A 24,165-nucleotide genomic window follows, 5' to 3' on the forward strand; every position below is an offset into this window, starting at 1 on the left:
TGGATATTTTGTAACGCTCTTCTTGAAAAATGAATGAAGTAAAATCCTGTCACTTTAAGGAAGCCAACTGTTAGTTTTTATTGCCAGTGATAACATCTGAGCTTTCAAGTGAAAATTAGCAGTTTGGAACATTTGTATCTGCCACCATGAGTCTGCTAGCTTCTTAATACTTAAAAGACTTTTTTTTTTTTTAATTTACATCCAAGTTAGTTAGCATATAGTGCAATAATGTATTCAGGAATAGATTCCAGTGATTCATCCCCTGGGTGTAACACCCAGTGCTCATCCCAGCAAGTGTCTTCCTTAATGCCCCTAACCCTTTTAGCCCATCCCCCCACCGAAAAAGACTTTTCTTGATAATATTGGTAGTGATATTAATGTGTGTGTGTGTGTGTGTGTGTGTGTGTGTGTGTGTGTGTGTGTTTAATGTTGTAAAATGAAATGTGTCAATGTTAGGGAGGTTTGCATAGCTCAGTGAACCAATATTTCCCAGTATAAGATGTTACAAAATTGTGCCGGGGTAAATGCACATTCAAAGTGCAAGATTCAAAGTGCAAGATAGACTAATGGTTAATGTTACGGAGTATAAAACATTCTTAGATAGGATTTTAGATTTCACATTGCAGCTAACCTTTAAGAAACCCCACTTGTTGAACTTTAGCGTAGCGTCAAAGAAGAATCTAAACGGGTTATTAAAATATTCCTTTTTCCAACATGTCTCTGTGAAGCTGGATTTTTTTTCATATACTTCAACCAAAACAACATACTGTAACAGATTGAATACAGAGGCAAGTATGAGAATCTAGCTGTGTTCTATTAATCTACACAGTAGAGAGATTTGCAAAACCATAAAACAATGTCACTCTTCTATTTTTTTGTTTTAAAAAAGTAGTTATTTTGGTGGCACCTGGGTGGCTCAGTCGGTTAGGCATCAGACTTTGGCTCAGGTCATGATCTCATAGTTCGTGGGTTCGAGCCCCGCATTGGGCTCTGTGCTGACAGCTCAGAGCCTGGAGCCTGCTTCAGGTTCTGTGTCTCCTCTCTCTCTGCCCCACCCCTGCTCATGCTTGCTCTCTCTGTCTCTCAAAAATAAACATTAAAAATTTTTTTTTAAAATTAAAAAGTTATTTTTATAAAGTATATTAATATGTAAAGAGTATTGTTTTATCTAAGTAAATATTAAAAATTTTCTGTTCTATTTTCTAACATGGTAAATAGATGTAACCCACATATACAAAACCTCTTTTGCATCCAATAAATTTTAAGAATACAAAAGGGGTCCTGAGCCTAGATGTTTGAGAACCAGTGTACTGGAGAAAAGTTATTCATGAAGCAGGAGGGAATGGGGTCTAAAATCTAGTCAGAAAAGTAGAGGGGAAGGTTTTGAGAGAGGGAAAGCAGAGAAAGATCTGTGAAGCATGTGAAGTAGAAAGATTGCTAGGGTAGGAAATGAAGTCACTTTGGGCTAGAGATGGCTTACCTTGCGTGAGGTCAGAATTTGCAAGAGTTCTGTAACTTGAACCCAGATATCTTCCCAGCTTTTATGTGATAGAAGTGAGCTGTTATGAATTGATTTGTGGATCATAAGCCCAGTTCAGCCCAGTAATATGATTAGAGTGGTAAAGTTTGTGGTGAAACAGTCTTTGGGAACATAAACTTGCTAGAGTGTAACAGATTTTTACCACCTGCTTCATTTCCCATAACTCCCTCTCATATTGGATCCGGAAAAAAGTTCTGCCTGACCCTATTCTATGTAATCATTTACAGCATGATACTGGAGCTCAAATATATGATCCTCCCTTATTTTGTATTGCAGAGTAGGAAAGGTACTTAACTCTACTTTTTTATTTCAGAACTGATTCTATATGCTCATCCATTCATCAAGGTTTGCTTTTCCCTCCCCAAAGCAGGGAACTGTGTGGTCTGCATAGCAGTGTCAAATCACCAGTAAACATGGCCTAGATTATTGTGAGGGGTGGGACATGTGGCTAATTGTCTAATCAGAGGTAGATTTACCGAAGAGCTAGTGATACCTACACTTCAGGGCTCCTTACATGTGTAGGCCCCTTTTCGTATTTGTAATGTTGAATCTTTCTTAAAAACAACAACAACAACAACAACAACAAAAACAACTATCCAATGGCATTAGTTTCAGGCTTCACAAAACCTAGTTCTTTTTTTTTTTTTTTTTTAATTTTTTTTAATGTTTATTTCTGAGACAGAGACAGCATGAGCGGGGGAGGGGCAGAGAGAGAGGGAGACACAGGATCAGAAGCAAGCTCCAGGCTCTGAGCTGTCAGCACAGAACCTGACGCGGGGCTCGAACTCAAAAACCGTGAGATCATGACCTGAGCTGAAGTCGGTTGCTCAACCGACTGAGCCACCCAGGTGCTCCCACAAAACCTAGTTCTGAGGGGTTCTGTGTAAGGGTCTAGGGGATCTAGGAATTAGCTCTAAATACAGTGTTGGATGAGTAGGGCAGATATAAGGAAGGGAGTTTAGTGGTGATACTTGAGAAAATACACAGCATTGCTTTCAAAGCATTTATTCAAGTACTAGCTCAACCTATAGTAATACTTAATCAAATTTAAAAGAATTTACAGGACAACGTTTTAATCTGTTTACCGTGCAGTATGTATTCTCAGCACCAAGAAAGAGCTTTTTCCATATAATAAGTTAAAAGCCATTCTCACTGGGCTTCTCTTCAAAGAGAAGTTCAGCAATGTTTGTACTTTTCAGACTCTCAGGTTCTAAGTGAACCTTAATGTCTATTAAAGCCTAAGACTCAGGAGCATTTTACTTACTCTTAGCCTTCTTTTCTTCTGGACTTTTCAGCTCTTTTCTCCAGAGAGTCTTCTCCTATTTGCTTTCCCAATTATTATCACATAACAGTAAAAGCAGTGGCAGTGGTACAGCGCTGTGCTAACCACTCAGCATACATTGTCTGTATGAGGGCGGAGACTTGGTATCCTTATTTTACAGATGAGAAAGCAGTCTGAGAGAAGGTAGGTAACTTGTTGAAGGTCACACAGCATAGAAAGTGCCAGAGCTGAGAGACTCAAACCTTGGTGTTTTGATGGTAGCATCTTTTTTTTTTTTTTTAATTTTTTTTTTTTTAACGTTTATTTATTTTTGAGACAGAGAGAGACAGAGCATGAACGGGGGAGGGGCAGAGAGAGAGCGAGACACAGAATCCAAAGCAGGCTCCAGGCTCTGAGCTGTCAGCCCAGAGCCCGACGTGGGGCTCGAACTCACGGACCGTGAGATCGTGACCTGAGCTGAAGTCGGACGCTTAACTGACTGAGCCACCCAGGCGCCCCTTGATGGTAGCATCTTTACTTGTTTCATCTTCCTGCTGTCCACCACATAAATATAATGAGAATCTGAAGAAATTCCAACACAAAATTCTGATGTCCTAGGGCCTAGAAGCTATTTTTTTTTTAACAGTGTAATGTTTCATTTTTTTAGACTGGGTGTTGGGTACATTGTTTTATTGTTATTATTTATACATATTTTATAAGCATTCTTTTTATGACTGTAAAATACTTTAAAAGATATAGAAAAGAATAACTACTGTGTTTATGAAATACATTTTTTATTAATGCAGTTCTAGCAGTAAAAAGTACAAAGCAAAAAGCCCCATAAATATGGCCACCCAGAAACACATATTAAGTGATAATCATTCCAAAGTAGTGTTAATGTTTATGTACAGAAAGATTAGAGAGATAGAAGAGAAATTATTAGGATTGTTTTAGTTAACTAGTGTGTATAACAAACTGCCCCATATCTCGGTGGCTTATAACAATAAAAAGTAGTTATTTGCTTAGACCTAGAAGCTCTTTAAAGATGGTAAAACATTTGGTATCCCAGCCAGTTTCAGAACTGCCCCCACTGCCATTTCAATGGCTCTCGGGAAGAAAACCAGGCATTATCTATGTACATCACTAATTATGGTCAGTGTTGTTTCATTCCTCAGGATGTGTGGTTCCATGTGGCTGGCACAGGTGGACACTTCATGAAAACTCTTTAATCCCAGTTTCTCTTTTTGCCTGGCTCAGGTATTTGGCTCGAGTAGGGGAGCTTGAAGCAACCAACACTGAAGACCCAACTCTAAATTACGGACTTGTCGTGGATTGTGGCAGCAGTGGCTCCCGGATTTTTGTTTATTTCTGGCCAAGACATAATGGCAACCCTCATGATTTACTGGACATTAAGCAGATGAGAGACCGCAACAGCCAACCAGTGGTTAAAAAAATCAAGCCAGGTACTATTTGGCATGTATTTTGTTGTCAGTCTCTTTACCTGCTACAGGCATGAAAAAGGAGAGAGTGAAGAGGCAGAAAGAAAGCTATTCCCTTTTTTTCTTGCGAGTCTGGATAATGGGAGAGATCTCATTCATTGCTGTTCCCGTCCTCTCAAATAAATAAGTGTTTAGGACCTTATGCAGAACTTTATGGAGTATCAGTCTTCTGAATCCATGTGATCTGCTTTTTAAAGTATTTTGTCTTACTTAAGGAATCTCTGCAATGGCCGACACTCCAGAACATGCCAGTGATTACCTTCGTCCTCTGCTGAGCTTTGCTGCTGCTCACGTGCCTGTGAAGAAGCACAAGGAGACCCCTCTTTACATCTTGTGCACAGCAGGCATGAGGCTTCTCCCTGAGAGGTGAGATCGGGGGTCTGAAGAACACAGGAGAATGGGTGGCATGAGAGTTGCCAGGCTGATTCCACATGTTACTCTTTGCAGTCCCCTGGTCTGAAGGTGGGCTATGGGTGCACCATGCAGAGTTCACAGGTGGCACTGGAAGACTCCTGGCTCAAAATAGAGCAAAGCCACCCCTGCACGCAGTTATTTCACAGTCTGTTCAGAGCTTCATGTCATTTGCTTCTTTGGGATCAATATCTATCTGTGATGGCTGTAATGATTCTTAGTTTTTACTGAGGGGCAGTGGTGATGGTGATAAATTTAGATCACTAGAAGGGGAGCACAGTTAACAGAAGGGTTGTAGGAGGTTGACCCGAGCAACTGGGTACCTGGGGGTCGGTAGAAAGGAATGCTGCTCTCTCCTTAACTGCCTGGTCATGGTGCTGCTTTACAAAGCTCAGTCTCCATTGTTTTAGAACAGTTTTTTTCAGCTTCATCCAGTCAAGTCTTTTCCACTTGACCTTGGCAAGTTAGCCCAGTATCTTGCCACCCAATCCCTCTTTCTTCTTTGGAAGAAGAGGAGGAAGAGGCAGTGGCTGTACTTAGGTCAGACACATTCTTGTTTGTAATTTCTCCCCTTTGACACTTCCCTGGCCCCTTCACACTTATGGTCATGGGGTGGGAGTGAGCTCCCTTCACTTTAGAATTCATTCTTCTGGAATGTTCAAAGTCTCATAGGCAGCAGGTATTTTTTGTTAGCTTAGATATTTTTTTCTTGGTAAATAACAGTTCCCTTTTCCAGAAAGTTTTATTTTGTATTCTTGGCCAGCAACAAAAACCTTGGCTATGCAGGTAGGGCTTCGTGCTGCTTATGCCAGACGTGCAGGACAATGTAACATATGTCCACAGTTCTTTCAATGGGGTTCTTTCCTTCTCTTTAGATACACAGTTACTGGTTTACTATCTTGTCTGCTGTTGAGAAGCAGATTATTTTATATAACCATTTGTTGAAATGAGAGACCTATTTTAACCCATTATTTTCCCGTGTATCTTGGCCTTTAAAACATTTTTGTTTTGGGGTGCCTGGGTAGTCCAGTCAGTTGAGCGTCTGACTCTTGATTTTGGCTCAGGTCGTGATCTCATGGTTCTTGCAATTCAGCCCGTGTTGGGCTCTGTGATGACAGCATGGATCCTGCTTGGGATTCTCTCTCTCCCTCTCTTTCTGTTCCTCTGCTACTTGCACTCTCTCTCTACATACATAAACTTAAGAAAATTTTTTTGGTTTTGTTTTTGGGGTGGCTAGATGGTTCAGTCAGTTGAGTGTCCGACTTTTGATTTCAGCTCACGTCATGATCCTGGGGTCATGGGATTGGGCCCCGCATCAGGCTCTGTGCTCAGCGTGGGGCCTGCTTGGGATTTTCTCTCTCTCTTTCCCTCTGTCCTTCTCCCTCTCTCATGCATGCTTTCTCTTAACAAAACAAAACAACATTTGTGTTTTTTAATTTTTAAAACCAAATTTTAAAATATTATAGCTGCAGTAAAGGAAAAATAAACAACAAACTTATATCCCTATTGCCCTATCGAAGTGTTTCATTTTGTCATATTCCCTTCTCTCTGTACATCTCTCTGTAATTTCTACAAAGTTGTTAACCATACTACACACGTAAGTTAGAATTTTTGATTCTGACATAAGTAGTAATCATATAGTTCAGAATTTAGAAACCCTGGGAAGAGTATAGGTGACACAGTGGGTGCCACATCACAGGCTTGTGAGTGGTCTGAGGTCAACACCAAGGAAGGGGGATGAAGGCCACAAAAGAAGTTGATGAGGGAGTCAAAAAGGCAGAGCCGACCAGGAGGGTGATGGTTTGGCCCCCTTTTGTGGGTCTGGAGCAAAAGAAAGGATTGCCTCATCTCCTGATGTCACTCAGCATTGACATTGTTTGTCAAAGAAGTTTCTATGCAGACAAAACCCACTATGTAATTCCATTCCATTTGTCTAAGATGTTCACTGTCAGCATGGAGGCTCCGAATATTTGTATTTTTTTTTTTATCTTAAGAATTTGTGAAGAGCTTGTCTTTTAATTCGTTTTCTGATCACCTCTTCTAAATAATGTCTATATCTATCCTGGGCTTATGAAATCATTGCTACCTCTTGAGGCAGCTGTAGTTGTTGACATAAATATAGCCATCACTGTAAGAACCTGTTTTGTATAATTAATGCTCCACTAATATATTAGCATTTGTGAGCAATATTCAAAATGGGTTTAAATCACCTGGACTATATTTTGAAATGTGTTATCACTAGGTTTTATTTCTTTGTCAAAGGCCTAGACTAACAATTTGTTAGACTGACCTCTTTTTTGTTTTGTAATGAAAATGCCTTTAAAAAGAAATTACAAAGGTATTACAAGGTGACATTTAAGGGGGAAAAAACTTTTGTTCTGGAAAATTTCAAACATAAATAAAAATAGAACAGCATAATGAATCCTTATTTTCTCAGCCCCCAGCTTCAACAGTTATCAGCATTTTGCCACTGAAAGTTTTTTGTTTTTGTGGGTTTTTTTTTGTTTTGTTTTAAAGCTTATTTATTTATTTTGAGAGAGAAGTGCGAGTAGGGGAGGGGCAGAGAGAGAGAGAGAGAGAGAGAGAGAAAATTCCAAGCAGGCTCTGCACCGTGAGCACACAGCCCGATGCATGGCTCCAACTCACGAAACGTGAGATCATGACCTGAGCCAAAACCAGGAGTCAGATGCTTAACTGACTGAGCCACCCGGATGCCACTGAAAGTTTTTGTTTGTTTTTTTTTTTTTAAATAAAGAAACAATATTGAATTTTAGGAACAAAAGTTCTATTCTGTGCAGTACGTGAAAAAGTTTTTTGTTTATTGTTTAATGTAAGTTGGGATCATATTGTATGTACTGTTTCATAACCTTTTAGAACTCAAAATATGTTGGACATCTTTTCCTGTCAATACATATAGAGTATAAGTCGACCTCATTTCTTTTAACATCTGTCTAGTGTTACATTATATGGATATGACATAGATTATTTAACAGGTTGTCACTTTTTCATTTTTATAAAGCTGCAGTATTCGCTTCCTTTTTGTATTCTTATCTGATGATTCCCTTGCAATAAATTTCTAAAAACGTAATAGCTGGTCAAAAGTTAAGCACGTTAAAAATTTGGATACAAAGTCCTGGATTGCTCTCAAAAAGATCATACCAGTGGGGCACCTAGCTGGCTCAGTTGGTAGAGCATTGACTCTCGATCTCAGTATCAGAAGTTCAAGCCCCACATTAGGCATGGAGCCTACTTAATTAAAAAAAATTTTTTTTTTAATGTTTATTTATTTTTGAGACAGACAAAGACAGAATTCAAGTGGGTTAGGGGCAGAGAGAGAGGGAGACACAGAATCCGAAGCAGGCTAGGCATGGAGCCTACTTAAAAAAACAAAAAAAGATCATACCAGTAATTTACATTCCAAACACCAGTGTATGTGGGTGCCCATTTTTCCATATTGTCCCCCAAATCAGCAAGCCCTCTTTTTGTTTATTTTAAGCAAATAGCCAATTGGAAACATATCCAATAGGGAGAGCAAAATAATCCCTCTTGTTCCCCACGTAAAATTCTTATTGTAAGAATTTAATATGTATAACAACGAGCTATTTTAGAAATTGTATTTGACAGTATATTGTAAAATTATTACTTTGTTTTTCCTTTTTTTTTTTTTTTTTTACAAAATGTTTATTTATTTTGAGAGAGAGAGACAGACAGAGAAAGTGAGCATGCACAAGCTGGGAGGGGTAGAGAGAGCAGGAGAGAGAATCCCAAGCAGGCTCTATGCTCAGTGCAGAGCCTGATGCAGGGCTCGATCTCACAACCATAATATCATGACCTGAGCTTAAAGAAAATTATTACTTTAAATATATTCTTTACTTTTAAGTGTTATCATTCTTCACTAAGTCATGCTGAGCCAATAGAATATTTTTCTAATGAGTTATTTTAAAGATCCAGGATAGTTGCTTTTGTTTTTAACCCCTTTCTCTAGAATCATATTATTACTTCTAGCTTTGTTTCTTTGCTTTTCTTTAATAATACTGATAGCATAAAACTTGAGAGGAGAAAATAACCCTAGATACTAAGATTCAGACTTTGTCCCCAAACTGTTATAACCTTTGGATTTTGATCCTGATTTGGGTTTTTCAAATGATAAGATTTTTATAAAGAAACAAAACCCCAGCCCTTGAAATATATAAAAGGAGATTAAAAAGTTCATTGTCAGTTTTGTAAAGGATATTAATTTGTGGATCTAACAGTGCTTGTTGTGTGGTAATATGAGGTGTTGTTTCTATATTGTGTAAGATCTGAGGATAAGATTGTGTTCCTTAGTCTGACAGTTTCCCTTCATAGTAGTTAGGAATCATGCAATTATGAAACTGTGCTTCCTGCCACTTATATATACTCAGCGTTGTGAGAGGCACAGAACTGTAGTCTCATCTTTTAATACTATTTGAATTATAAAATTACACAAAGAAAAAGTATTACTAGTATCATATTGCCTTTTAAGTGGAAGGATATACTTTGGAGGCAGTTTAAACCTTTAAAATCAAGTGAAGTGCCAAAAAGAAGCATGGCTCAACTAGTGGATGGACTATGTGAGCAATGAGGTAGAAGTGCAAGTTGAAGCTAATTGTGAGAAGAGTGTCTAACGATTAACTTTTATATTTTTGTTCTTTCTTGCAGAAAGCAGCTGGCTATCTTGGCTGATCTGGTGAGAGATTTACCTCTGGAGTTTGACTTCCTCTTTTCACAGTCTCAGGCAGAAGTGATCTCTGGGAAGCAGGAAGGTACTGGGCCTTGAGGGGTGCACTCCTTCAGCTCCTAGCCAATCATGGCATAGTCTCTCTGCTAAGGGTGGGGTTAGGATTACTTTATATATTTGATTTTTATTTTTCTTCGAGTAATTTTCTTGATTCTGTCATATGTTTTTTTTTTAATTATTATTTGCATATTCTGCATTGGTGTCTGTTATAGATTGCTGCTTCTGGAAGTCATATATTTATATTTATTTTTAACTTTGTGCTAAGTACGGTGTTTATAAGAACATGTTAGTATTTAGTGATGATTCCAAGTGAGTATTTGGTTAGCTAATTGTAGTTTTCAAAACATAAGTACTTCTGGGAGTTGTACTGAGTTTGCCAAATTCTAATGTAAAGCAAATTATTAAAGTAAGGGGAAACGTTAATAGGGGATGATCATTATTTACTTTTCTTTTGTTATGGGCTCTCCTTTTATTGCGTTTATGTTTTAAATGTTGATTTATTTATTTTGAAGGAGAGGGAGCAAGCAGGGGAGGAGCAGAGAGAGAGGGGGAGAGAGAATCCCAAGCAGGCTCCGTGCTCAGTGCAGAGCCCAACTCAGGGATCCATCTCACCACCATGAGACCATGACCTGAACTGAATCCAAGAGTCAGAAGCTTAACAAACTGCATCACGCAGGCACCCCCCCCCCCCCTTTATTGTATTTATTATGAAGTACTGATACTTCCCTAAAAGCTTGCACTGCTGGGTTTGTAGTTTTGAGGTAGAATTGAATATGTGTTCTCATGTGGCCCAAATGTGGCCTACATGACAAATTATGTTTCCATTTCTTGAAAAAGAGAAAATCTTCTGTGCATTCTGAGTTTTTTTAAATGTTTATTTATTTTTGAATAAGAGAGACAGAGTGTGAGTGGGGTAGGAGCAGAGAGAGAGGGAGACACAGAATCCGAAGCAGGCTCCAGGCTCTGAGCTGTCAGCACAGAGCCTGATGCGGGGCTTGAACTCACGAACCATGAGATCATGACCTGAGCTGAAGTCAGACGCTGATTATCAACTGAGCCACCCAGGCGCCCCTCTTCTGTACATTCTAGTTGCAGTTCACATAAAGGAAAAGATTTACCTTTTCAATTTCAGTATTGCATTCTCCAGTTCTAAAATTTTCATTTGATTCTTTTTTATGTTCTCTTCCTTTGCTGAGACTTTCTATCTTTCCGTTCATTGTAAGACTGCTCTTATTGCTGAGTTATATAGCTGCTTTAGTATCTCTGTCTGGTAATTCTGACATCTGTGTCATCTTGGGGTTGGCATCTTTTCCCTTAGGAGTTGAGATTTTCCTAGTTCTTTTCATGCTAAGTAATTTTATATTGTGTCCTGGACATTTTGAAAGTTATACTATGAAACTGGGTCTTGTTTCAATCGTAAGGAAAATACTGACTTTTGTTTGTGTTAGCAGGGAGTTGACCTGGTTAGGTTCATGCCTCAAGTTCTGACCTGCCTTCTGTGATTGTAGTGATTCATTTTTCAAAGCCTTGTCACTGCTATTTGGGTTTGTACCATTTGTGTGTCACCCAGTGGTCAGTCTAAAATCTGGGCATAGTCCATACAAATGGAGTGCCTAGCCAGTACGGTTCTCAGAACCTTTGGTATATTGTTTATGAGATCCATGCATGTGTTGCTTGGCTGTGAGCCCAGGAGTTCATACATCACTTTATTCCTTACTCTCTGTGATCTCCCCAACACTTTCTGGCTCCCGGGGGCTCACTTTCATGGTCCTCCAGTTAGAAAGCCAGGGCTTTAATTTCCCTGCTCTGCCATACATTTCCCATGATTGCATCTGCATCCAGGGCTAAATGGTGGAGGACATGGAGAAAAATCAGCAATAGGGATTTTCTTCAGTTCTTAAGGCTGTAGCTCCTCTAGTCAGAGAAGATTCATATCCTTCACAGTTTTAGGCACCTGCCCAACTTCTACCTCTGCTGTTGCAGGATTGCCTGGGGTAGCAGAGAACAAAATGAAGGGAAAAAAACCCAAGGGATTTTCCTCCATTCTTTCGGAGCCTTTGGGGTCTCTTTTAATGCTCCTTGGACCAGGGGCGCCTGGGTGGCGCAGTCGGTTAAGCGTCCGACTTCAGCCAGGTCACGATCTCGCGGTCCGTGAGTTCGAGCCCCGCGTCGGGCTCTGGGCTGATGGCTCGGAGCCTGGAGCCTGTTTCCGATTCTGTGTCTCCCTCTCTCTGCCCCTCCCCCGTTCATGCTCTGTCTCTCTCTGTCCCAAAAATAAAATAAAAAAAAAAAAAACAAAAAACAAAAAAAAAACGTTAATGCTCCTTGGACCAGAAAGCAAGGTCTTGAAGTTCTTTCCCTCCACACCTGGATGTCCTTTTGTGTTTCAAGCTGCTTTTGAGTCCAGGCCAGGCAATATCTGAGGGGAAAATATGAGACACTCACTACAGGTTTGGTGGTACTTTAACTTCTGATCTCTGACTCAGTGTGCCTCTTATTATTTCCTTCCAGAGTTCTCACAAATCTGCTCCATATATTCCATGCAGTTTACACTGTGTTCCGTGGGATGACAGGATGGAGTGTGCTTACCTCCTCTTGCCCAGAGCCAGAATCCAAGATGCACATTTTTTACATTTGTTTTTGCACATTAATTTAGAAAACGCAAATTTACACATTAATTTAGAAAATGCAAATCATTTTATTTTTTAATTTTTTAATTTTTTTTTTAACGTTTATTTATTTTTGAGACAGAGAGAGACAGAGCATGAACGGGGGAGGGTCAGAGAGAGGGAGACACAGAATCCGAAACAGGCTCCAGGCTCCGAGCTGTCAGCACAGAGCCTGACGCGGGCTGGAACTCACAGACCGTGAGATCATGACCCGAGCTGAAGTCGGACGCTTAACCGACTGAGCCACCCAGGTGCCCCAGAATGCAAATCATTTTAAAAGGGGAAAGCATCACAAGATAAGAGATTTTGAATTCATACACTAAGAGTATGGAATAAAATAGTATCATCACTTTTTTCCTAAGAAAAGGAGGAAAAGAACAGCCCTGGGAGAGGTGTATACATGGCATAGCAATAGAGAATTAAGCATGGGCTTTTATGTTTCTTACCTAGGAGTTTATGCATGGATTGGAATCAACTTTGTTTTGGGAAGATTCGACCATGAGGATGGTGAGTAATGTTGTTATCTTAAGACAGTTCTAAGGACTGAACGAAGGTTTATGTTGTAACCTGTCAGTGTAATATAAGTGCCACATTTGAGTGATTTTTCTTTCTTTTTTTTAAAAGTAAAGATGCTTCATTTTCCAGTCCTACTTCCCCTTCTTTTATTTCTTTTTAAATTTTTAATATGGAAAGTTAGAAACATTTACAGAAGTAAATAATAATAAAATGAATTTCCATGAGCCCATTACTCAGACTCAACACTAATTAGTGGTTGGTCAGTTTTTTGGCTCCACCCTCCCTCCATACGACACAGGTTTTTTTCCTTTTGGATTTTAAAAAGCAAACCCCAGACATATCGTTTTATCTTCTTGTACTTCAGCGTTTATCTCTCACCAATGAGGAGCTTCAAAACAACTGAAATATCCACAATGCCATTCTTAAATTTAAAAAAGTTAACAATTTCTAGTATTGTGTAACATCTATCTAATACCCAGGTAGAGACTTCCTTTATTGTATCAAGAATATTTATTTGTAATTGTCTTGTTAAAATCAGAATCTGAACAAGGATCATAATTACATTTGATTGATAAGTTTCTTTATAACAGCTTTCCCCCTCCCACCTCTTTTCCTCAAATCATTCATTAAAAACACAAAAACAAAACTGGCTCACTTGATAGAATGAAATTACCACATTCTTAATTTGATTGACTAAATTTTTGTGGGGTCTTAAACATGCTTCTCATCCCTCCTTATGTCTTATAAATTGGAGATTAGATACAGAAGCTTGATTAGACACCGATTCAATTCCTTTGGCAAGAATAAATAATAAATAAAGATTGGCACTAAGTGTTTCCTACTACATCACATCAGAAGTTTTATAAGGTCTGCTTGTCCCACTTCAGTCACGTTAAGACTGATCAGGTTTCAGGGTTCAGGTATTGTCAGCCTGATCTAATCTATTACGAAAATTCTCCAGCCACTTTTCACTTAATGGTTATAGTAGCCAATTGTGATTGTTGTTTAGATTCGTTTTTTCATTAGAGGTTGCAAAATAGTTATTTTTATAATTCCTTCATTTCTTCTGCATTTAACAGTTGGGGTTTTTATATAACAAAATTTTCTTCATTAACTATTTGATTATCCTGGAATACAGTTCTAAATGGAAAGACAGGATAGATCTTTCATTCTTCCATTTATCAAGTTTTTGATTAATGAGTTGATGTCCTAGCAACTTCCAAAGGTAACTAGTGAAGTTTTTTTTCGGTATCATTATGAGTTTGTAGATTTTAATGTGCTTGATGCATCATAGTCCATTGCATCATCAGTCTTTTCAGTGCTCAAATTACACCATCATTGGCCAGTTGGAGCACCTATAGGTTGGCTTCTGTACCTTTTAACATCCCAATAGTCTTTTATATTTCCCTTGCTTTTTGGCACACTAAGGTACATTCCATGCTTGTCTTGTATTTTTTCTACCTTAGACCTAGCATCAGACATTTTTTAAGGAGCCCTGGTTTCTTTTATTGGAAAATGATATTTAGAGACCATGGATGCCAGGAGTGCTTATTGCTCCTAGATTATACTTACTTCTAGGCCCTTTCCGTACAGAGCTAGAAAATATGTATTTTTAGAAAGAGAAAAAGAAATCATGATAGTTCCAATTCATATTTAAGATTATAAGGTTATACAAAGAGGTGAAAAATCCATACACTGAAAACTGTAGAAAACTTATGAAAGAAATTGAAGAAGGCACACAAAAAAATCAAAAAATATTCCATGCTCCTGGATTGGAAGAACAAATATTGTTAAAATGTCCATACTACCCAAAGCAATCTAAATATTCAATGCTATCCCTATCAAAATAACACCAGCATTCTTCACAGAGCTAGAACAAACCATCCTAAAATTTGTATGGAACCAGAAAAGACCCCGAATAGCCAAAGCAATCCTGATAAAGAAAACCAAAGCTGGAGGCATCACACTCCTGGACTTCAAGACGTATTATAAAGCTGTAATCATCAAGACAGTATGGTACTGGCACAAAAACAGACCCTCAGATGAATGGAACAGAATAGAGAACCCAGAAATGGATCCACAAACATATGGCCAATTAATCTTTGACAAAGCAGCAAAGAATATCCAATGGAATACAGTCTCTTGAGCAAATGGTGCTGGGAAAACTGGACAGTAACATGCAGAAGAATGATCCTGGACCACTTTCTTACACCATACACAAAAAATAAACTCAAAATGGATGAAAGACCTAAACGTAAGACAGGAACCCATCAAAATCCTAGAGGAGAAAGCAGGCAAAAACCTCTTTGACCTCAGCCCCAGCAAGTTCTTACTCAACATGTCTCCAGCGGCAAGCAACACAAAAGCAAAAATGAACTATTGGGACCTCATCAAACTAAAAAGCTTCTGCACAGCAAAGGAAACAATCAGCAAAACTAAAAGGCAACCGACAGAATGGGAAAAGATATTTTCAAACGACATATCAGATAAAGGGTTAGTATCCAAAATCTATAAAGAACTTAGCAAACTCAACACCCAAAAAACAAATAATCCAGTGAAGAAATGGGCAAAAGACATGAATAGACACTTCTCCAAAGAAGACATCCAGATGGCCAACTGACACATGAAAAAATACTCAACATCACTCATCATCAGGGAAATACAAATCAAAACCACAATGAGATGCCACCTCACACCAGTCAGAATGGCTAACATTAACAACTCGGGCAAGACTGCAGAGAAAGGGGAACTCTTTTGCACTGCTGGTGGGAATGCAAACTAGTGCAGCCACTCTGGAAAACAATATGGAAGCTTCTCAAAAAGTTAAAAATAGGACTACCGTATGACCCAGCAATCACACTACTAGTTATATATCCAGGGGATACAAGTGTGCTGTTTCGGAGGGGCACATGCACCCCAATGTTTATAGCAATGCTATCGACAGTAGCCAAAGTATGGAAAGAGCCCAAATGTCCATCAACAGATGAATAAAGATGTGGTGTATATATATATATATGCACAATGGAGTATTACTCAGCAATCAAAAAAATGAAATCTTGCCATTTGCAACAACATGGATAGAACTAGAGGGCATTATGCTAAGCAAAACTAGTCAGAGAAAGACAAATATATGACTTCACTCATGTGGAATTTAAGATATAAAACAGATGAACATAAGGGAAGGGAAGCAAAAATAATATAAAAACAGGGAGGGGGACAAAACAGACTCTTAAATACAGAGAACAAACTGAGGGTTGCTGGAGGGGCTGTGGGTGAGGGGATGGGCTAAATGGGCAAGGGGCATTAGGGAAGACACTTGTTGGGATGAGCACTGGGTGTTTTACATAGGGGATGAATCTATAATCTCCTAAAATCATTGCACTATATGCTAACTAACTTGAATATAAATTAAAAATAAATTAATTTAAAAAAGATTATAAGGTTGTTGCTTAATATTGTTGAGTTTATACCTGTATGGTTTTTTCTTTTATGCTGAGTATTTGTTCCTAAATATATTAATATAAACATTTATTTGCTTTATTTCATAACATGTTTAATGGCTTAAAAAATTATTATCAATAAGACTACTACAATGCAGTTTAAGATATTTATTTGCTTCTGTTGTCAGTAAGATACATCCTATGAGGGATATAGTAAAAATGTTACTTGAAAGAATTCTCTGTAATACATAGTTGATACAGTGAGATTAATTTATTTCAGTTTGCTCTTCATTTTTTAAGGGATTTCTATTTTGATTTTTTTTTTTTCCTTTTTGGTTTGTTTTTTAATTACTAGGCCTTTTCTTTTCCCTTATTTATTTCAGAATCAGATGCTGAGGGTCCCCAGGAATTGGCAATAGGGCGCAGAAGGACAGTAGGGATACTAGATATGGGAGGAGCCTCTCTCCAAATTGCTTATGAAGTTCCTACCTCAGCCTCTGTCCTTTCTCCGAAACAGGTATTTTACCTTTTAGGGATATTGGGTTGCTACAAATGCCAGTATTTGGGAAAGAAGGTCACTGTTTTTTGACTTAGACCAATTTGCATGGGTCCAAATATTTGTTCAGATACTCGCTAGCTTACAGTATCTTGGTTAGGTTACCTCTCTGAGCTTTAATCTCCTCCTATATGAAAAGAGAATAATAATAGTATCCACTTCATGAAGTTGGGAAGATGAAATGACACCATGTGTGTAAAGCACTTGACAAACTTTCCAACATGTGCTAAATGTTTAATGTATTTTAGCAGTTATACTCCCTGTCTCCTGGGACTGCTGGAAGATTAAACATGATAATTCATATAAAGCCCAGAGTACAGTATTTGGTACATACTTGTTCATTAAATGTTATTTTCTTTCCCTTGTGATTCCATTCTTGTGCTTCTAAATTCCTTACCTGACTAGAATGTAAAGAATATATGTATCTTGAGGGAAGAGTTTTATCATAGGAAAAAGAGCTGCAGACAGTTTTTAAACACCTGTTGTGTGCAAGGAATGAGACATATTGTACTGCCCCCAAAAACTTATTATAATCTATCAGTGAAGACAGCCTGTGATAACAGGCAGACTATGGAAGTACTAAAATTTGATCTAAACCAGGGTTTCTCATCATTGGCACTATTGACAGTTTGAGCTGGATAAATCTTTGTTGTCGAGAGCTGTCCTGTGCATAATATGGTGTTTAGCAGCATCCCTGGCCTCTACCAGATATCAGTAATGTCCCCACTCTACTCGTCTACTACATGAATGGGAGTCATGCTGGCTTCGTGGAAAGTAAGGTATTTACCTGGGCCCTGGATGATAAGTAGGCTTTTGCATTTGACGGTTGAGGAAGGCCACCTTTATGGAGGAAATAGTATGCATAAGGGCACAAAGAAAGCAGCAAAGAGCTCAGAATGTCCAAGAAACGTTGAATAGCCTGTTGTAGTATAGAATTTTCCAGTATAGTAAGTCTAGGAAGGTAAGATGAAGTTAAATTGTAAGGAGTCTTGGGTGCTATGCTAGGGAATTTCACTTTTATTTCTATAGATGGAGGAGAATCAGCAAAGGTTTTTGAGTAGGGCAGTCATGGGCCTCAGTTTCATCATCTATGAAATAATTAAATTCTGAAGGTCCTTTTCAGCTCCATTATGTGACTGATAATAGATCCAATCTGTTTTTTTAGGAAAATAATTTTGTTGTCTGTATGAGAAAGAAATGTAGGTCAGGGAACCTTGGGTAAGAGGTAATAAGGGCTGAACTAGGCAATGTAAGTGGAAATGGAATGGAGGGCACAGATCTCAGGGGTATTTTGGAAAAAACAAAACAAAACAGTGTAATGTAATGGTGTGGGTAGGGCAGAGAGGGATACTGAGTGATGCTGAGGTTCCCACCTAGGTACCTGGTAGGGTAAGGAATTCAGTCACTGAGAGAGACCCCAGGGTAAAGGGTGGGTTGATGCTAAGCAAATGAGTATGGTCTGGAGATTCAGGTGAGAACAGTTTTCTGGTCTCTAGCCCAAGTCCTTGTAACCAATGAATTCAGTTTTAAGTATGATGAATTTGAGATCTCTGAGGAGCATATATGCCTAAATATCCAGCAAGATTGTTGGAAATGTGGGTTTAACAATCAGAAGGGGTCTGTGCAAGGGTTGGAAATTTGGGGAACGAGGTTGTAAGACATTTTAGTCTTTATTTGTTAATATGTAGTCAACAGGTAAAATGAAGGCATTGTTCTGGTAAGTGGCACTTATCCTTAAAGTCTTAAATAAAAGACTTTTTTGTTTGTGCAGATTTAGAAAGCAACACTAGTATAGAAAGTATACTTGGAAGCAACAAGTTAGATGTAGCCTGGTAATATAACGGTCTTACAGATGGATTTTAGGGCTTGGTAAATAACGAAAGGAACAATGAGACAAAGTACAATAGTGCTTTAAAAAATATAAGTAATCCTAAGTGCCTAAAGTGGTTTTTTTGGTACAATTCACAAAGTTGTGCACACTCAAAAAGTAATGCAACCACCACTATCGAATTCTAGAACATTTTCATTACCCTGAAAAGAAACCCCACATTCATTAGCAGTCACTTGCCATTCTCCTCCCTCTAGCTCCAGCAACCACTAATCTGCTTTATGTCTCCTGTGGATTTGCCTCTTCTGGGTACTTCACATAAATGGAATCATACAATATGTGACGTTTTGTGTCTGGCTCCTTTCACTTAGCAAAATATTTTCAGGGTTCATCTCTGTTGTAGCATGGATCAGAACTTCATTTCTCTTCATGGTTGAATAACCATATGACCATGTCATATTTTGTTTATGCATTCATCAGATGATGGACTTTTGGATTTTTGTTTCCAGTTTTTGACTATTATGGATAATGCTGCTGTGAACATATACATTTTTGATTAGTCATACTTTTCAGTCCTCTTATATATATACTTAGTGAAATTACTGGGCATAATAGCATTTTCATTAATTAAAAATAAATACATTCAAAACAATAATTTAATTTTACAACAGTATGTACAAATATATGTTACATTAAGCACATTAGAATGTGGGGGTAGGAATGGGGGTGAGTATGAGGATAAAAGGAAGTAAATAGACAAAACAGAAATGGGGCTTTGCCATGGTAATGAGCCGTGAACTGAGGAGTATGATTAACTCAAACCATGGACTGAAGTCAAAAAAAAAAAAAAAAAAATAGACCATCTTTTCATTAGAGGTACTGTAAAATGGAACTTTCCCAGTCCTAGTCCCTGTCATAGGATACATTAAAGCTTCTTGAATAGAATTGTAAAAACCCATAGAATAGGTCTCAGGATGATCTTCCAAATTCCTGAAATTTATTTTTATCAAAAGATTTTTTCTTCCCTGATGATAAAAGTAGTACATTCTCATTTTGGCAAACTGGAAAATCTGAAAAGTACATGCAAGAAAATGACATTATCTGTAATGATTCTGCCTTGTATAGAACTACAGATCCTGTTGTCTCTAATTTGGTATTTAGTCTCTGTACTTTTTTGTTCAGGCTTGTCATTTTGTGTCTTTGTTGAAAATAATGTTATGAGAATGAAAGAATGCTATAAGATATTTTAAAGGGTAGTTACAGCACACGAAGACTGGTATATTGGTAACGTCATAGCTCTCTGTAAATCAACCAAAATGAAAATTCCCTTTTTTTCTCTTTACATTGTATTATAGGAAGAAGAAGCAAAGATCCTGCTGGCTGAATTCAACCTGGGCTGTGATGTGCAACACACTGAACATGTGTACAGGGTTTATGTCACAACCTTCCTGGGTTTTGGAGGCAACTTTGCCCGGCAGCGCTATGAAGATCTTGTGCTGAATGAAACCCTTACCAAAAATAGGTACTTTGGACATGGGGATCTGTGCCTCTGAAATAGAATGTTGTCAGGGTGCAGATATTAGCAAGAAATACTCATATTCTACTAAGATAGGTATGTCCTTGCCTCCCCCTCCTTCCTGACCACTCTCGTCAATGGGGTAGTGTCACTACTAATAGAGACCCTCCATTGGTATTCCCACTTGATCTAGGTTAGGGTGCATTCTGGTCTTTGCTCTTAGGACTCAGAAAAGTATAGCAGCTTACTATGTTGATCTCTTGCTGTGTCCTTTTTCAGAAATGGTATCACAGGATAAGTGAGGATAAGTTATTAATTTACAATGTGCAGTATAATGTAGTTCTTAGCAGTTCCCTCTCGGTAGAAGACATATTTGTTCACTTACAGTGGAGTTGCATCTTACGTGGGAGTGAGGCTCCATAGTGCGCATAAAAGATAAAAAGCATGTGAAGTTAGAAATAATCTTCACATTGTTCTCTCATTAAGTCCAGAATAGCCAGTTTTTCCTGCAGCGTGGACAGATCACTGATTCGTTTGGCTACCACATGAAGTATTTAGACCATAATGTACAAATAGTTGTGGGTTTTTTTTTCTTTAGTATTTAAAATTATTGTATCACTACGTACGTTGAAGGAAGTATAAGACAGCAGAGGTTTTTTTCACCATAAAATTACTTACCCCATTTGTTTTGCTAGAAATACTAACTTGAAGAAATACCGCTATTGTATTAATTACAATTATGAATACGGCGATTTGTAATAATTGCTCCACAGCAGTTGTCTTCTTTGGGACCATAATAAAGAAAATACTGTCTCCTGATTCTTTTTTGTTTTTGTAAGTCTCAACTACCAAGAGGTCAAGGTGTTTTAGGAGACTCCTGTTATACTGGGTGATGGATGAATGCCTTAAAACCAAGCAGTGTGTTTGCTTTCTGAAAATACTCTTCAGTCTGTATAGATGTTGCTTGGGCTGTGGAGCTCAGATCGCTCCTGCTGGCAGTCCAAAGAACAATTATGAAAGTTTTACACCAGTTTTGTTTTGTTCCATCTTTGCTAGCTGCTGTGTTTCCTTTTCCATTTCCTTCCTTTGTCGTTCTGCTGCCCTTTTCTCTTTGTCTGCTGTTTCCTGCCTCAGAACTTGCCAGGCTGTATCATGGCTGCCACCATGCATCAATATGTGCATTGGTATTTCTTGCCAGGTTCCTAATTGAGAAGACTGATCATTCATCTTGTGTAGCTGCTACTCTACTAGAGAAACCCATGCTTCCTGGGATGTCAAAATGTAATGGTTCTTTCTTCTTAATATGATTTTCTGAGTTTTTTAATAATTGGTGTCACATCCTTAAAATAGGTTCCAATTGTTCCAGAACATTTTGTTGTGTTGCCACGTTCCCAATCCCTCCTTCAGTCTTTACATCATGGAGGCTTCTTCATCCCAGGAAGTCTACCCTTCAACGTCTGTCTGTTTAGGAACTGATGAATAATTAACTGCAGTTGGCAAAGTTATTTGGTCTCCACTAATTTCTGTCCTTGGCCAGATTTAATCTCTTCAGGAACGGGAATATTGTTGCTGGGCAAATGCAGACTTGAAACAGCCAGAACCATGTAATGGCCAGGATGGGGATTAGAACTTGCCCCAACCTGTCCCTCCCCACGTGGGGCCAGGCAGGTCCTTCCTATGGCCAGCCGTTGTCACTGACCACTGACACATCCTTCTCCTCAGGAAACTCCTCCAACCTTCTCTCTTTACCTTCTCCCAGGTGTTTTGCTAAACGTTAGAACCACACTCAGTGTGGTGAGATCTTGGCACTTCTAAGAAGCAGTGGAATGAAGACTAGATTGAGACCAGCAGATTAATATCCCTAGTTTCACTATACATTGGGAAATATACATGTTGATTAAAAGGTTGAACAAAATTTGATCACTGCCATATTTCTCTCCTTATCTTCCTCCTCCCTCCCTCCCTCCCTCCCTTCCTTCCTTCCTTCCTTCCATCCATCCCTTCCATCCATCCATCCATCCATCTACCCTTCCATCCATCCATCCATCCATCCACCCACCCATCCTTCCTTCCTTCTTTCCTTTGTTTCTGCTAAATTGAATTTGCTTAAGTTAAATGTTCATGTGTTGTGACTGCATGGTTGATACTCCATGCTTGTTTCTAGGGATGCCATATAAAACAAGATATCTGTGAAGCACATTCTTTGACCAAGTTTCTTATAGGCATTTTTTAAAGAGGTTGAATACATTAGTGATGTGTTTTGTTTGTTATTGTCATTGTGGCAGGTTGCTGGGCCAGAAGACAGGTCTGAGTCCTGACAATCCATTTCTGGATCCCTGCCTGCCCGTGGGACTCACAGATGTGGTGGAGAGGAACAGCCAGGTGCTGCATATCCGAGGAAGAGGAGACTGGTCTTCTTGCGGGGCAATGCTGAGCCCCCTGCTGGCTCGCCCCAACACCAGCCAGGCCTCGCTGAATGGAATCTACCAGTCACCAATTGACTTCAATAACAGCGAGTTCTACGGTTTCTCTGAGTTTTTTTACTGTACAGAGGATGTGTTACGCATCGGTGGCCGTTACCATGGGCCAACGTTTGCCAAGGCTGCTCAGGTAAATTATTTATAGTAAAGATGATTCATACCAGGAGCAGCCATTTCTCTATGCCTAACTTTGTGCCAGATGCTGTGCAAAGGGCTTTGTATGCCTGATTTCACTGATTTCTTCACAGGAGGAGCTCTGTGAACCTTCATTTTACAGATGAGAAAGTGGACTCAGAAGTTAAGGAGCACACTGTGCTGTACTATCTTCTAGTTCATTAAACTTAGGTTTCCATGTATGTCCTGATCACCCAAATTATCACCCAGCTCCAAAATCTTTGTGGTGGCTAATGGTTTTTCCTCTAGCTTTCCAGTAATCTTGTTTAATGTTTGTGGTCAAAAGTGTCATCCCCAGATATCTTTCCCCTCACTTGGTATTCTCAGTTGTAATGTGCTTTTAGAAATGAGGTCACACAGGTGGGCAAGTCCACTTTGATTTTCTTGGTTTGTCAGGAGGCCAGAGTGGTATATAGGGTCACTTGGAATATTAAAAAGATATTGGGAAAAGCAATGTCAGGGGAAGTACTATTTAAAACTAAAATGCAGAAGAAATAAAATTTCATTTAGAGCATATATAGGACATTAGCAGCTTATAGGCTTAAATCATTAGTTACCTGAACAGGTAAAAGTTTCTCTAGCTTTCTATAGCTCCTTTAATTTAGATTCATCTCTGAAGGTTTGCCTGTCTTTCTGATCTTGTAGAAGAGAAACTTATGGGAAGAATTTGACCTTATATTTTATTCTTTTCTTTCTGCTTTGTTACAGTTCTCTAGGGTTCTCTGGATAGAAGACTTCCAATTTAATAATGTCTGTACTATGTGTATTATTCTGTTCCCTAAAGGCAGTCCCTAAGAAATACTGAGGAAAACCTGGTTTGTATTTGTTCTTTCCTCTCCAGCCTCCAGGAATACACTTATATTCCTTTTCCTTTCTAACATCTAGGGCTGCCTAACTGTTCATGGCCTGCGTCCTTCTCTCATTTTAAAACTTCTTCAAATTCTGTTCCCTTGAACACCAAAGGGCTCAAGTTACTGCTTACTCAAATTGCTAGTGGCTTCATATGTTCTTTTTCCCAGGTGAAAGAGATAATTTTGTTCCCTTACTTTTTTTTTTTTTACTTTGACTCAACTGTTATTTTCCCAGTGATACCTTCCCTAGCAACCATATCCAAAACTGCAGCCCTCCCCAATTTCACCTATTTCCCTTTCCTGCTTTATTTTTCCATGATCATTTATGTCATGTAACACACTCTATATGTAAATGTGTACGTGTGTACATGTCTTATGTATGCATGCATGTATATGGTTATTGTCTGTTTTTTATCACTAGAATGTGAGCTTCATGAGGACAGAAAGTTTTGTCTGTTTTGTTCACTGCTAGATCTCCTGGCACCTAGAAAAGCACCTGGCACAAAGTAGACATTCAGAGGAAAGGAATGGTTCTTTGGGGAGAACTATAGCAGGGGAACAGGCCAGTGGTAGAATTTGACCATTCTGTTCCATCTGCTTTACTTCCTCATCTTACATAGTGTAGAATGAGGCTCCCTTTGGCTTTGATGTTGCTATTTCTGGTC

General features: G+C 38.7%; 1 protein-coding gene across 2 annotated transcripts in view; it reads left to right on the forward strand.

Annotated features, from left to right (window-relative positions):
* The window catches only part of ENTPD7 (ectonucleoside triphosphate diphosphohydrolase 7), a 49,248-nt gene that overhangs the window by 16,174 nt on the left and 8,909 nt on the right, over positions 1–24,165 (forward strand). For both annotated transcript variants that reach the window (XM_019459103.2, XM_019459104.2), the window contains 7 exons: positions 4,059–4,264; positions 4,516–4,666; positions 9,392–9,495; positions 12,590–12,646; positions 16,479–16,612; positions 19,835–20,001; positions 22,281–22,605. In XM_019459103.2, coding sequence (XP_019314648.1) covers positions 4,059–4,264; positions 4,516–4,666; positions 9,392–9,495; positions 12,590–12,646; positions 16,479–16,612; positions 19,835–20,001; positions 22,281–22,605 — 1,144 coding nt within the window. The remainder of the gene's footprint in view (positions 1–4,058; positions 4,265–4,515; positions 4,667–9,391; positions 9,496–12,589; positions 12,647–16,478; positions 16,613–19,834; positions 20,002–22,280; positions 22,606–24,165) is intronic.

Source organism: Panthera pardus, unplaced genomic scaffold (genome assembly GCF_024362965.1).
Source record: "Panthera pardus isolate Hobbes unplaced genomic scaffold, ASM2436296v1 HiC_scaffold_22, whole genome shotgun sequence".
In the NCBI taxonomy this organism is placed as follows: Eukaryota; Metazoa; Chordata; class Mammalia; order Carnivora; family Felidae; genus Panthera; species Panthera pardus.